We start from the raw sequence: 13,824 nt of genomic DNA, 5'->3' as shown, positions 1-13,824 counted from the left end.
TAATTTATTAAAATATTTTATATTAAACATAAAATGATGTATTCCAGGATAATATAGAAATTTCAGAGTATGTTTTAAGACAAAACACAAAACAAGAAAAATTTTACTTGTGTCCAGCTTCTTTGAATTTTCCATTCCTTTGACACTGAGATGCTTGACAATGACGGATTTTGGACAACCAATATCGAGACATTATGAGAAGATGAACTTTGGTGGGGACAAGAAAGACAAACGGCTCTACAGCACAAAACCACCTTTAGTAGGAGAGCTTCAGTTTACTTTTAATCAACAAATACTTAACACCTAACTTGTGCAAAACCAAGGCAGAGGGTGTTTCTTTGAGAAAGGGGAGCTCCAAAAAGAACACGAAGAATATGTTTACATTTATTCTTCTGATTTTCTTAGAAAAGAGCAATTTCCAATGCTTCCCCAAATATCTCTTGGGATGTATTTCTTCCAGTCCTTGATTGCTTTCTTACAAAACAGTTTAAAACTATGATTCGAGTGTCCAAGAATTATCTACATATCATCAAATTCTAATTAACTTTAAGCTTGTCCTTCAAGATGCTCCACCTTTATGCCTAAATTTGTCACGTTAGTGTAACTTCCCATTTCATTCATCTTCTGCAACACTGCAGCAGCTTTTGCCTTCACTATGCTTTCTTTCTCGGGACCAATTCTCTCTACCCTACCTCTCCTCCCAACCAGGTTTAGATTGCAAACTCCTGAGGGTATAAACCGAGACCTTATCAGTAACTCCCAAGAGAACTAAAAGAGATCCTAGAAAAAACAGATGCTGCATAACTCTTGAGTGTTTGAAAGACCTCACCCTTCAACAACGCCTGAAGCCTTTGCTAACTTACTGGACTCTACTTGTTTCCAGATAGAACTCAAACTAAATATATGCGGAAACATGAATGCTTATACCTAACCTATACTGTACATATTCAACAAGTTCCTCCTTTGAGAACCACTCAACCCTCACCTGCAAAATTTATTAATTAATCCTTCCTTCCCTTTAATCGGGAGTTTTCCTCAGCGCTTGCTTTTGTCATTAGAATGGATTCCCCCAGGGCAAACCGTTCCCACAGGAAGGCTCCAGTAATTTCTACCTTCCTTAGAGAACTCAAATCTAACAAACGGAGGTTAATTTTTTTTTTTTTTAAAGCTGTATGGCAAGTTTTAAATAGTTTTGACATAAAGGAGAAGCTAAAATGTGGAAGTCTGGACCGAGTTGGTTAACGTGGATGCGAGCACTTGCAAGTCCCCAGCCGGAGCCGCCAAGCAGGGCGCGTGGATCACCTGGCCCCCGGCGCACCCGCCCTCTCTTCCTCCAGCTCTCCGCGCCCCTCCTCGCCCTCCGCGAGGCCCACGCCCTCGCCAGCCTCCCCTGACCTTACCTTGCGTGAGAGCCAAGAGGCAGTAGTGAACCAGAAACCCCTGGGGCGTGTTGCAGAGCTGGAAACACTGGGGTTGGAAGTTCCCCCATCCGCACGGCCCCTCCTCAAACTCCGACAGCGACTCAGGCTCTCGGGAGCCAGGGTGTGTTGCCGAAGGCAAAGGGGGCTCCCGTGACTTCTGGGGCTCCTGAGGTTCATGTGGCTGCGAATCCTCTCTCTGAGTACTGGAGCACAAGACGGAGACCTCGACGTAAGAGGGTGATGCAGAGAAACGGCGCGGGGTGTCTGGGCTGGAGCTGACGAAAGCCGGGTTCTCAATGCCTTTGCCGCCCTTCATGGTCAGGACGGGATGTTCTCCCGACTCCAGTGCGTCGGAGCAGCAAATAACCAGGTCCCGCTCTGGCTCCACCCTTGGGCAGGTGGCAGCGCCCCCGTGCGGGAAGACTCCCCGCCTCCCGGCCTTCCTCTTCTAGGGCTCCTCGCCGCCGCCTCCGCCGAGGCTGCCGCTGGAACCCTCCTCCTCAAGCTCGCCGCCTCCTGGCTATGTAGTTGGCACTCCGCCGCGCCTCACCTGTCGCCGCTGGGGCCAACCCGAATGCTCGGTGTGGGCGTGCGGCCGGGCCGCAGCCAGGTAAAGAAGCCGGGGCCCCTAAGCTGGGCTCGCAGCCGGCTGCGCTCCTTCGTGGAGCCCAGGGACTGGGAACCAAATAAAGGTTGTAGGAGTCTGGTGACCGTGAAGCTCCCCCTGGGTGCCGGCAGGAAAGCTGTAAACACGGTTGCATCAGGAGATCGTTCAAGAACAAACGTAACCTGCGGTTTTCTTATTTAGCTGCCTCCTAAACCGGGCTAAGTCTAGACTCCAAGAACAAGCAGCCACATGAGCATCATGGTAAGACTTTTACCCGTCATCTTCCCTAAAAAAGATAAATCCCCACCTCCCACCCCCGCCCGCATCACCACTGCCATGATCATCACAACATTGCCACTTTTTTGGTTTTACTCTCCCAAAACCGAAGAAATATGAATTAACTTTAAAAGCATATGTATGATATTCTTTGTGGAGTATATTATCTAAGATCAACAGCGTTGAGAATCATGTAAATAATTTTTACCTGTGGAATAAGAAAAACACTGTGAAGAACTGAACACCTTTATGCGCTAGTGACAATTTATTCATTTATTAATAAAATTTTTATTTACCGGATGCCAAACGCTTTTAGGCTCTGGGGGTACACGCGGGCATACAAACTGACGAATACTCCTAGCCGTATGGTGCTTACATTTATAGGAGACAGACAGTAAGTAATAAATATATAGTACATTTCATGGTGGTAAGTGCTATGGAGAAAACTAAAGCAAGGACAGGCTAAAAAGTGTGTGTTTTGAGAGAAAGGGAGGAATAAGATGCAATTTTAAATAGAGTGGTCAGGGAAGACCTCAATGAGAAGGTGAGTTTTGAGCAAAGACCTGAAGGAGGTAAGGGAGGGAGGCTGCTATGTTGGAGAAATAGTGCCTGGGGTGAAATGAGATGCTTGGAGAGCAGCAGGAGTTGGGGGCAGGTAAAGGAGTGCAGGTAGGGTGGGGGAGAAGTGATTGGGGCCAGACCTTGTAGGCCATTATATTATAGGACTCTGACTTTTATTGTGAAATAGGAAGGTTTGGAGCCAAGGAGTGACATGATTGTGACATAATTAGGTTTTCAAAGGATCCCCACACTCCCCTTCAGAAGATAGACTAATACATCCCAAAGTAATATATTTTAAACAAAGACATTTTTAAAGCCATATGTCAAGATCTCAAAATGTTTATCTTTCCCTAAATTGAAATGTTTATTCCAATAAGGAACATAACAAAACCACACATACATTGTTTTTGCTAGGTAATCAGGGGTTACATACGCAAAGCTGTTATGCTTCAGAAGACTATAGAGCAAGTGTCCCCAACCCCTGGGCCACAGACCGGTCCTGTCTGTGGCCTGTTAGGAATCAGGCCACGCAGCAGGAGGTAAGTGGTGAATGAGTGGGTGAGCCAAGCTTCATCTGTATTTGCAGCCCCTCCCCAGCACTAGCATCACCGCCTCAGCTCTACCTCAGATCATGGGGCATTAGTTTCTCAGAAGAGCACCGGTCTCTGGTGCCAAAAGGTTGGGGACTACTGCTAGAGTGTTAAAGAACCTATTTCCCTAAATCTAATTACTGTTTATAAAATATCTCGAAATAGGTCTCAGATGTTACTGGATACTATAATGCTATATTATATTGCTTTCAATACACTAGTACTATTATTCACATAAAATGACCCTTTCATTAGATGTTAGAGTATTTCACTAAATATTAGTTAATCATGCTATTAAGTTCTAGGGAGAGTTTTCAAGTCTTGCTGTTTTCGTTTAACACCTGCTTGATTTCCTGCCAAAGAACTTACTCCGGATGCAGTGCTAATACCTCTTGAATAGCAAAGATTTAGTAGCATATGATGGTCATATCAAATGTAGCCTTAAACCCAAAGAAGAGAATAAGGTGATGGAAAGGTTCCCTCTCATACTGAAACGAGATGTTTTTATTTCTTCTAACTGTAGACACTTGGCTCATTTAAGATGGCCTGGAGGAATATTTTTCAAACACTGTTACTTCTTAATGAAATAAACTAGAATTCAGAAGAAAAAAAAATACACAGTACATGCCACATAAGCACTATTTTTGTGAAAATTTTGTTTCAATTATATATGCTTTATTTACTGAGTTGAAGGATTGAGATATAAAAAAATCTTACTTTGAACAGATGTACATCCTTTTCCTTGTTCCCTTACAGTCAAAAAAAGTCTAGACTGACCTAGAACATAGAGAAAGAGTAGAAGTAGGAAATAACATTTTTAATTGTCTATTATGTACTCCATTATTAATCCTTACTAGAGCAGTGGCTATTATCTACATGTAACATATTACAGAAATTATATTCAGCACAGATTAATAATTCACCCAAAATCATATAGCTAATAAATGGCCTGCCCCTTATTAAGGATATAAACTCAATTCTCTCAATCAAATATCTTCCCTGGACTTTGTATTTTCTCTCTTAATTGTTACAGCCTCTGTTGGTTAGAATTATTACATGGAAACTCTAAGAGATCAAAACTCATATTTACCTGATGATGAGGTTTAGAAGACTAATTCTGCTCTGAATACCCCAGATTTTGCTGATATCCAAATTAGGCTTAGTATGTAATCCTCTGAGACCTTCTATCAAAAAAAGTTAATGCAGAAATAGACTTAAAGTGGTATCTAAAGGTGTAAATAGATATGAGCGCCATTCTCTCTCTGAAATATGAAGTAATTTAACCAACAAGCAAATTTTGCTTTGATGAAATGTGATTATATACAGTCGTAGCTTAAGATTTTTGCAGCTTTGAATTAACAAATTCAAATTATACTATCAAATTAACACAATCATCACACACTTAAATCTATACTAAGGAAAAGTCTGCCCTTGCAGTGTTAGAGAGTAAAGTATTGTTGAAACATTAGTAAAAGTGCTATTGCTTCATTTTAAATACATCTTGCACTTACTGAAAGTGTTATCAACATCACTTTCCTGTTATCTACACCCTTTATGCTGCAATAATGGAAGGAAGGGGGTTCAGGTTTGCAACAAAGACCAAAAGAAAAAAAAAAAAAAGCTTTGATAGGTTTTGTCTCATAATTCTATAGAAAACTGTCATTTTTCAATTCTTTGGCCAATCTAGGGTAAACCTAGTGAGTATAGTCAAAATACACTGTTTAAATTTCAGAAGGTAATTAATAAATTGCTATTCTTTTAGTGGATTTTATTTGCTATATTTTTGAAGGGTAGGGAATGAGAGAAAGAATAGTTTCCAAATTTTATAGTAAAGCTCCAATAGTGCACCCAGGACCAGATGCCTCTGCCTATAGAAATCATTCTCTGAGATATATAGTACATCTTCCCTATCAGGAATTGGATAAACCAAAGTAAAGTATTGTAATGGACAAAAGTTATCAAGATTATCTCACTAACTCCCCTGGCTCAGACTCCATGCTTAAAAGCAGTGTTAAAATTATATTTTTACCTTCCATGTAGGTATACCTATAAGATGAAATGTAATTATATGCCTGTGTTGAGTACTTTATCATTTTCCTTTCTGCGTGCTTTTAATATTTTTTTAGTTCTCTTATAGCTACAGACTGGATGTGAATCCTTTAGCGGTATAACACTATGAGCCTTATAGAATATTAAAATTAGATAGACCTTGAGACAGCCTGAATATAAAGATGGTCAAATGCAGATATTGTTGAGGTTAATAAAAAATCCCAGTATTAAAGATCTATCAATACCACTAAATCTTTCATTAACTAAATAAAACCAATGAAGTAGTCTAAATGATCTTAGGATTCTTCCTTCTTTTTTACATTTTAAATGCTCTACAAAATGTATAATTAGAAATAACATATGATATCTATGAAAAAATTTAATGCTGAACTAGATTATTTTAAATATTATTTTGAATTGCAATAGCAAAGAAAGATATATGTATATTGAAAAGAAATTCAAGTATACTTTTTTTAGTCATGCTAATCATAAATCATTATGAAAGAGATATATCCATGAACAGGGCTGATCGTAATTTTTTAAAAGAACATAAACAACACAATAATTCAATAAGAAAACTCAGTAGATAGTGAAAAATATACTATTAGTATAAAATGTACTATAGTCTCAAGTTAAGCTTTTCACTTATATGTGATTATTATTATACTTTATTCAAAACATATGAACTCTATAAAAGCATTATAAATATCACAACATTAGATATAGTGAAGAAAGCATAGTTGGATTTATAGCTCAAGAAATGCTTTAGTAGAAATTATTCTATTTTTAATTAGTAATTAGGATATTTCCGAAACGTATTTCTTTTCTACTTAAGATCTAATTTTGATGCCCTAAAATGGTTTTTAATATTCTGTAATTGTATAGCATATATGTATCCACAATGTCGTGATCATGACAAAATGGCATCTTTACTGAACAGAGAAATAGACATACTACAACTATTAATAGTTCTGTCAACTCACCATTTAATCCCTATCCATTTCTTTTTTAAAAAAATATTTTATTATTTTTCAATTACAGATGATATACAATATTATTTTAGTTTCAGGTGTACAACATAGTAATTAGACATTTATGTAACTTCTAAAGTCATTACCTCAATAAATCTAATACTCATCTGAAAGCACACATAATTATTACAATATTATTGACTGTATTCCTTATGGTATACTTTACATCTCCATGATTATTTTGTAACTGCTAATTTTTACTTCTTAATCCCCTTCCCTTTTTCACCAACTTCTTGAACTCCGCTCCCATTTGGCAACCATCAAAATGTTCTCTGTGTCTATGAGTTTGTTTCTGTTTTGTTTGTTTTTTGTTTGTTTGTTTTGTTCTTTAGATTCCACATATAAGTGAAACCATATGGTATCTGTCTTCCTCTGATTTACTCCACTCAGCACACTCTCCTCTAAGTCCATCAATGTTGTTGCAGATGGGAAGATTTTATTCTTTTTTTATGGCTGAGTAATATTCCATCGTGTATAAATACCACCTGTTCTTTATCCATTCATCCATTGATGGACACAGAGGTTGCCTCCATATCTTGGCTATTGTAAATAACACTGCAATTAATATGTGGATGCACATATCTCTTTGAAATAATGTATTGGATTTCTTAGGATAAATACTCGGAAGTGGAATTATTGGGTCCTTTTTTCTCTCTTGTTATAGCCTTTGTTTTCAAGTCTATTTTGGTATAAGTATTGCTAACTCAGATTTATTTTTTTTTTCATGAAATATCTTTTTCCATCCCTTTACTTTCCGTCTATGTGTGTCTTTCAACCTAGAGTGAGTCACTTGTAGGGAGCATATATAAAGGTCTTGTTTTCTTATCCATTCAGCCACCTTATCTTTTGATTGGAGCATTCAATCCATTTACATTTAAAGTAATTGTTAACAAATATGTAGTTATTACTATTTTATTATTCATATTTTTGATCTTTTCTTTTTCATTTTTATAAAGAAGTCCTTTCAAGTTTGTTTGTTTGTTTGTTTGTTTGTTGTTTTTATATTGGTTTGGTGGTAATGATCTCCTTTAGCTTTTTCTTATCTAGGAAGCTCTTTGTCTGTCATTCTAAATGATAACTTTTCTGGGTAGAGTAATCTTGGATATAGATCCTTGCATTCTATCACTTTGAATATCATTTGAATATCTCCTGCCAATCCCTCTGGCCTGCAAAGTTTCTGTTGAGAAATCAGCAGTCTTATGAGGTTTGCCTTGTAGATAGCTAACTGCTTTTCTCTTGCTGCTTTTAAGATTCTTTGTCTTTAACCTTTGGCATTTTAATAATGATATGTCTTGATGTGGGTCTTTTTGGGTTCCTCTTGCTTGGGACTCACCGCACTTCCTGGGCTTGTACGTCTATTCCCTTTTCTAGGTTGGGGAAGTTTTCTATCATTATTTCTTCTGAAAGCTTCTCAGTCCCCTGATCTCTCTCTTCTCCTTTTGGTAAAAATGATATGAATACTGGTACCCTTGATATTGTCCCAGAGGCCCCTTAACTATCCTCATTTTTTTTTCTTTTTGCTCTTCTGATTGTGTGTTTTATTCTACCTTATCTTCCAAATCCCTGATTCAGTTCTCCGCTTCATTCAATCTACTGTTGATTTACTCTAATGTATACTTTATTTCAGTTATCGTAGTCATCTTTTCTAACTGGTTCCTTTTTATGTTTTCTAGCTCCATTTTTATGTTTCCTATGTTTTTGTTGAAATTATCACTGAGATCATTGAGCATCCTTATAAACAGCGTTTCAACTGGCCGATTGTCTTCATTTTGTTTAGTTCTTTTTCTGGAGCTCTGTTCTATTTTTATATTTTTGACTTGTTTCTTTTTCTCCCCATATGGCTGCCTCCCTGTGTTTGTTTCTGTGTATTAGGTAGAGCTACTATTCTCCCAGTCTTAGTAGAGTGGCCTTATGTAGTAGGTGTCCTGTGGGGCCCAGTGGTGCAGTCTCCCTGGTCTTCTGAATTGAGTTCTCCAGGTTTGTCCCTTGTGTGGGTTCTGTGTGCCCTGCTGTTGAAGTTGAGCTTTGATTGTTGTTGGCATGTCAATGGGAGGGATTGACTCTCAGGTTGATTGGTTGTAAGGACTGGCTGGTGACTACAGTGGAGGAGCTGTTATGCAGGACCTTACCCTGTGCATCAGAATTCACTATAGCAGGGCTCTGGTGCTTGCCTGGCCTACTTTTTAAGTGTGTTGTCCTCAGATGCAGCCCTGAATGGTGCTCTGGTTCAGTCCAAAGCCAGCTACTGAGCATGCTGGCACTGCAGCCTCTGGGAAGTTTAGCCCCAGCCTGTACCCTACCTGGGGTCATCTGGCATGAACCACCAAACAATCCACAGATGGCCACCTGTACTGGGTTTGGAGCTGCCTTGTGAGGCCAAGCTGTGAACCAAGGTCAGCTGCTGTTAGTGCCAGTCTTGGGCCTAATCAGCAAGAGATACTAGGCATGCCAAGGTCAGATGCTGCTTGTTTGGGGTTTGTTAATCTTGAGAGATTTTAGAAAAGTCCACAGCATGAGCCAAGACAGGGCATTTGTATGGAACGGCTACTGGAAGTGGCTTGGGTAGGCCTGCAAGTTGGGTGGGGCGAGGTCTCAGAGAATCACCAGGATGAATGGTGTTAGCCAGGTTGTTTGAGACACATCTATGATGCCTGCCTGCTCATGTAGGCTGGGTGAGGAAGAGCTCAACAAAGGAAAAATGGCTTCTGCCAGTTCTTCCATCTGAAAGAAAGCTGCCCCTGCAGTTCTCCCCATGAATCCAGACAATTCAGTTCCTCCCTGTATGCCCCTGGTGCCTTTTGAACAACTGCTCCAGCACTGGAGTCTATCGGTGAGTAAGTCCTTTTAAGAGAAACACCTGGGACTCCAGCAGCCTTTCATCTCACTCAGCTACAGTTTCCTCTGGTTTTCACAACCAGAAGTTGTGGGGACTTCTCTTCCCAGCACTAGAACCCTGTGCTGGGCTGGGGAGCCTTGTGTGGGGCTGGGACATCCTTGCTCCTCAGGGGAGACTTCTGCAGCCAAGATATCGCTCCTGATTTTTAAGCATCTAATGTGGCTGTTGTAACACCCTGTAGCATGTTTCTGCCTCTTCTCTTCTACCATTCTCAATGCAACTCTTCTGTATATCCTTAGATGTAGGACTTCTGTTCAGCTATTTTTCAGGCAATTCTCAGTGATGGTTGTTTTGTAGTTTAGCTGTAATTTTATGTGGTCATGAGAGGAGGCAAGCATAGCATTTTTTTTACTCCATCATCTCGACTGGGAGTCCGTACCCTTTTTTTAACAAAGGAAAGTTGATGATGAAGGCTATTAAAATTTAGTTTTATAGAACTATAAGGGATATCAAGATATAATTCATTCCAGCAGCCTGCTTCTAGAAAGATAAATGTCACATGCACCCTAAAGTTTAATGCAATCAGAAGCAGAAAATAGGCCAATAACAGAAAAAGTAGTTGTGGTGAGTAAGGAATTTCTATATATTCTTTCACAGTAATCTTCACAATTTCTGAGAATTGGGAGAAGTCTAGTGTGAGGTTGAGGGAATTAGAAGACTACTATTACCAAAATAATTTACTTGTAAACACAAGCGCTTTAAGGAACAGAGTTCAAGGGAGTGGACATAGGTAAAATGAAACAAAACGAACAAACAAATAAAACCTATAATTCTACTTTATTTGTGAAAGCTTTCAGAAAATGCTCCTAAAAGACAAGGGCAAAGATTGTATACCCTACAAAAGTGATATGAAAATAGAGAATTGCTTAAGTAAGCATGAGAAAATTCACAGAAGCAACTGTCTACTATTTAATTGAAGAAAAGGTACAAGGATCTTCATACTCCAGTGTATCAGAGAAGAAAATTTACTAGACTAGAAATAGAAAATAACACCAAAATATCATAAGAAGTAAAACTTAAAAAATTTTACAGAAGTAAAAACTTTTGAGGCAATGGCAAAATAAGTACTAAACTTTTTTAAATATAAAAAGTGCAATATAAAAAAACTGGCAATAAAAGTACAGCCAATGAATGGACTTTTGTTTTCAGCCAATAAGGAGACCAGATTTAACCTCCACTTGAAACACATAAAAGAAAAAGGTAATGAAAGCCAGTATTCTCTAAGACATGGGAAACAAACTAGGTGAGCAATTACTATGGCCTTGAGACAGTTTTCAAGTGATGGTATGGGAAGGGTGGGACAGGATGTGAGATCTACAGAAAACCTAGCAGATTCTCTTAGTTGAGGAGATAAAGCTGAAGGTCCAAGGAAACCAAGATGTCTAGAATGTGCAGGGCAGAGTACTGGAGACATGAAAGTTGCAGAGTCCATCCGCAGAGGATCCCCTCACCCTCAAGTACTCAGCTAAGTACAGACAACACATGTGTGTGAAGAAACTATCCTACTTCAGGGATAGAATCAGACGAAGATACTGGAGGTACAGTGGCCAGTATTCAAACAAGGAAAGGACAAATGAAGGTAAAATAAAGACGTTTTCAGACATTAAAAAAAAAAAAAACTAAAATAATAAATCACCCAGAGCACCTGCACATGTTCAAAGAAGTCCTTCAGGCAGAAAGAAAATGATATCAAGAGGAAATAATGATATGTATACCATAGTCCTCCTTATCTTTGGGGGATTCATCCCAAGTCCCCCAGTAGATGTCTGAAATTGGCGGTAGTACCAAACTCTATATATACTATGTTTTTCCTATACATACATACTTATAATAAAGTTTAATTTATAAATTAGGCACAGTAAGAGATTAACAACAAAAACTAATAATAAAATAGAAAAATTATAATAATGTATTATAATAAAAATTAGGTGAATATGCAACTTCTCCACACACACACACACACACACACACACACACACACACACACCCGCCCCCCGCCATTAACCAATCTGTGAGATAGCCACTATGTGACTTATGGGCAGGTAGCACATACAGTGCGGATATGCTAGACAAAGGGGTGATTCATGTCCTGGGTGGGATCAAGCAGACAGTGCAAGATGTCATCACACTACTCAGAACACTATGCAATTTAACATTTCTGAATTGTTTATTTCTGGAATTTTCGATTTAATTTTTTTGAACCTTAGTCAACCATGGGTAACTGAAACTGTGGAAAGTAAAATTGTGGGTAAGGAGTTGCTACTGTACAAAGGAATAAAGAGCATCAGAAATGAGGAAATGAAGTTTAAAACCCATGGAGAAATATATGTGATTTTAAAAAAACTATTTCAGCTTCTTTAAAGGATAACTTATTGTTTAAACAAAAATAAAAATATATTGTGGGATTCATAAGTTATGTAAAGGTAAGTGTATGACAACAGTAATGCAAAGGCCAGGGAAAGAAAAACAGAAGTATGCTATTGTAAATGTCTTATATATGAAGAAATATACATTTTATATTACATGAAGTGATAAGTCAAGGTAGATTATAATGGCAGCATAAGCCTTAGAGAATCTCAAAAATTGCAACAATAAGAGAACCAAGAAAAGAAATAAAGTAGAATCATAAAAATATTTGATTGATCCAAAAGAATGCAGAAAAAAAGAAGACCAGGCAACAAAATGGATACAACAAGAAGAAAGCAAGTGGGACATTGTTGCTGGGGGAGTCTCACGGATGCGGCGCTGTTACTCACATTCCGGCAGTGGCGGCGGCGGCCGCGGCAGCGAGGTACTCCTGCCCACACGGTCCCTGCGCTGGTGCAGCCACTGGATCCCTCTGCTCTTCCACCTTCCGCTAGTACCGTGATTGATCAGCTGACCAAAGAACAGATTGCTGAATTCAAGGAAGCTTTCTCCCTGTTTGATGAAGGTGGTGATGGCACCATCACAACAAAGGAACTTGGAACTGTCATGAGGTCACTGGGTCAGAACCCAATAGAAGCTGAATTTCAGGGAATGATAGATGAAGTGGATGCTTGACTGTAATGGCACCATTGACTTTCCAGGATCTTTTACTCTGATGGCTAGAAAAATGAAAGATACAGACAGTGAAGAAGAAATCCATGAGGCATTCCAAATCTGACAAGGATGGCAATGGTTACATCACTGTGACAGAATTATGGCCTGTTATGACACACTTAGGAGAACAACTAACAGGAAAGCAAATGAAATCATCAGAGAAGCAGATATTGATGGACAAGGACAAGTAAACCATGAAGAATTAAATCAGATGACTGCAAAACAAAGACCTACTTTCAACTTCTCCCCCACCGCCTCGAAGAATTAAATTGAATCTTTTACTTACCACTTGGGGGGAAAAAAAAATCATTTTACTTATTTAATTTCTACATAGCAAAACTGAATGTAATGTCAAAAGTACCTTCTGTCCACACTCACAAAAATCTACATGTATTGTTTTTTTTTTTAATTAATTTTTTTATGGTGACATTGGTTGCATGTATTATTTGGTGGTCTTGTCCCCTAAAGATCAAGCTGCACATCAGTCTTACGATGTAAATATTTGTATCCCCTTAATGATAAGGAAGCACTTAGTAGACTCCTTGCAGTTCCATTTACTAATGGTTAGTACACTGGGCTGGCCAGTTTTTCATGCATGGACCTTGACAATTGAGCTCAGTCAGCATTTGTTTTAAAAATAAAAAACAAATTCAAAACTTATTAAAATGTGTTCTAGTTCAGTTCGTTAGTATAAATTGTCATAGCTGGTTTACTGAAAGCAAACACATTTAAAATTGGTTTACCTCAGGATGTGTGTAGAAAAATGGGTGAAGGGTAAACTGTCTAGACATATCCCCACAAACAGGATGGTCCTCTTGTATTTCCATGTACCCCGACCTGTGCTGATGGTGACACACCCTGGTGGTATGCCCACGTGTATTGGTTTAGTGTCATCTGCATTGTACTAGAGCAAAATAGGCTGTTCCCATTCATACATATTTTTTATAAAGAAACTTTTACCGAAAGAGCATCTTTGGCCTTTATCTTTTTAAAACCTCCTGAACCAAGACTTGTAGCCAACAGAGGTGGGTTGTTGCTGTGGATTTCAGCATAACCATCAACAATGCTGTTCAAGAAATTATAATTTACATTCATTCCAAGTTGTAAATGCTAGTCTTTTTATTTTTTCCAATAAAAAAAAATGATTAACTGAGAAAAAAAAAAGAACACAAGTAACAAGGTGATGATTTAGAACTATGTCAATAATAACATTAAGTGTAAATATAGTAAACATTCCAGTTAAAAGGAAAAGATGATCAGATCTGGTATAAAATGCAAGAACCAATTAATTACTGCCTACAGAAAATACATT

At 38.4% G+C, this 13,824-nt stretch overlaps 1 protein-coding gene and 1 pseudogene across 2 annotated transcripts in view; one reads left to right on the top strand and one right to left on the bottom strand.

Moving 5' to 3' along the window:
* The window catches only part of SLCO4C1 (solute carrier organic anion transporter family member 4C1), a 52,335-nt gene extending 50,483 nt beyond the window's left edge, over window positions 1-1,852 (bottom strand). For both annotated transcript variants that reach the window (XM_016141413.2, XM_036225836.1), the window contains exon 1: window positions 1,401-1,852. In XM_016141413.2, the coding sequence (XP_015996899.1) occupies window positions 1,401-1,737 (337 nt within the window). In that variant the 5' untranslated portion in view covers window positions 1,738-1,852. The remainder of the gene's footprint in view (window positions 1-1,400) is intronic.
* Window positions 1,853-11,683: 9,831 nt separating this feature from the next.
* LOC107509143 lies at window positions 11,684-13,510 on the top strand (annotated as a pseudogene).
* The last annotated feature ends 314 nt before the right edge of the window (window positions 13,511-13,824 follow it).

The sequence above is a fragment of the Rousettus aegyptiacus genome, unplaced genomic scaffold, assembly GCF_014176215.1.
Source record: "Rousettus aegyptiacus isolate mRouAeg1 unplaced genomic scaffold, mRouAeg1.p scaffold_m13_p_8, whole genome shotgun sequence".
In the NCBI taxonomy this organism is placed as follows: Eukaryota; Metazoa; Chordata; class Mammalia; order Chiroptera; family Pteropodidae; genus Rousettus; species Rousettus aegyptiacus.
The sequence above is the reverse complement of the archived record's forward strand: the minus strand, read 5'-3'. Positions and strand labels throughout refer to the sequence as shown.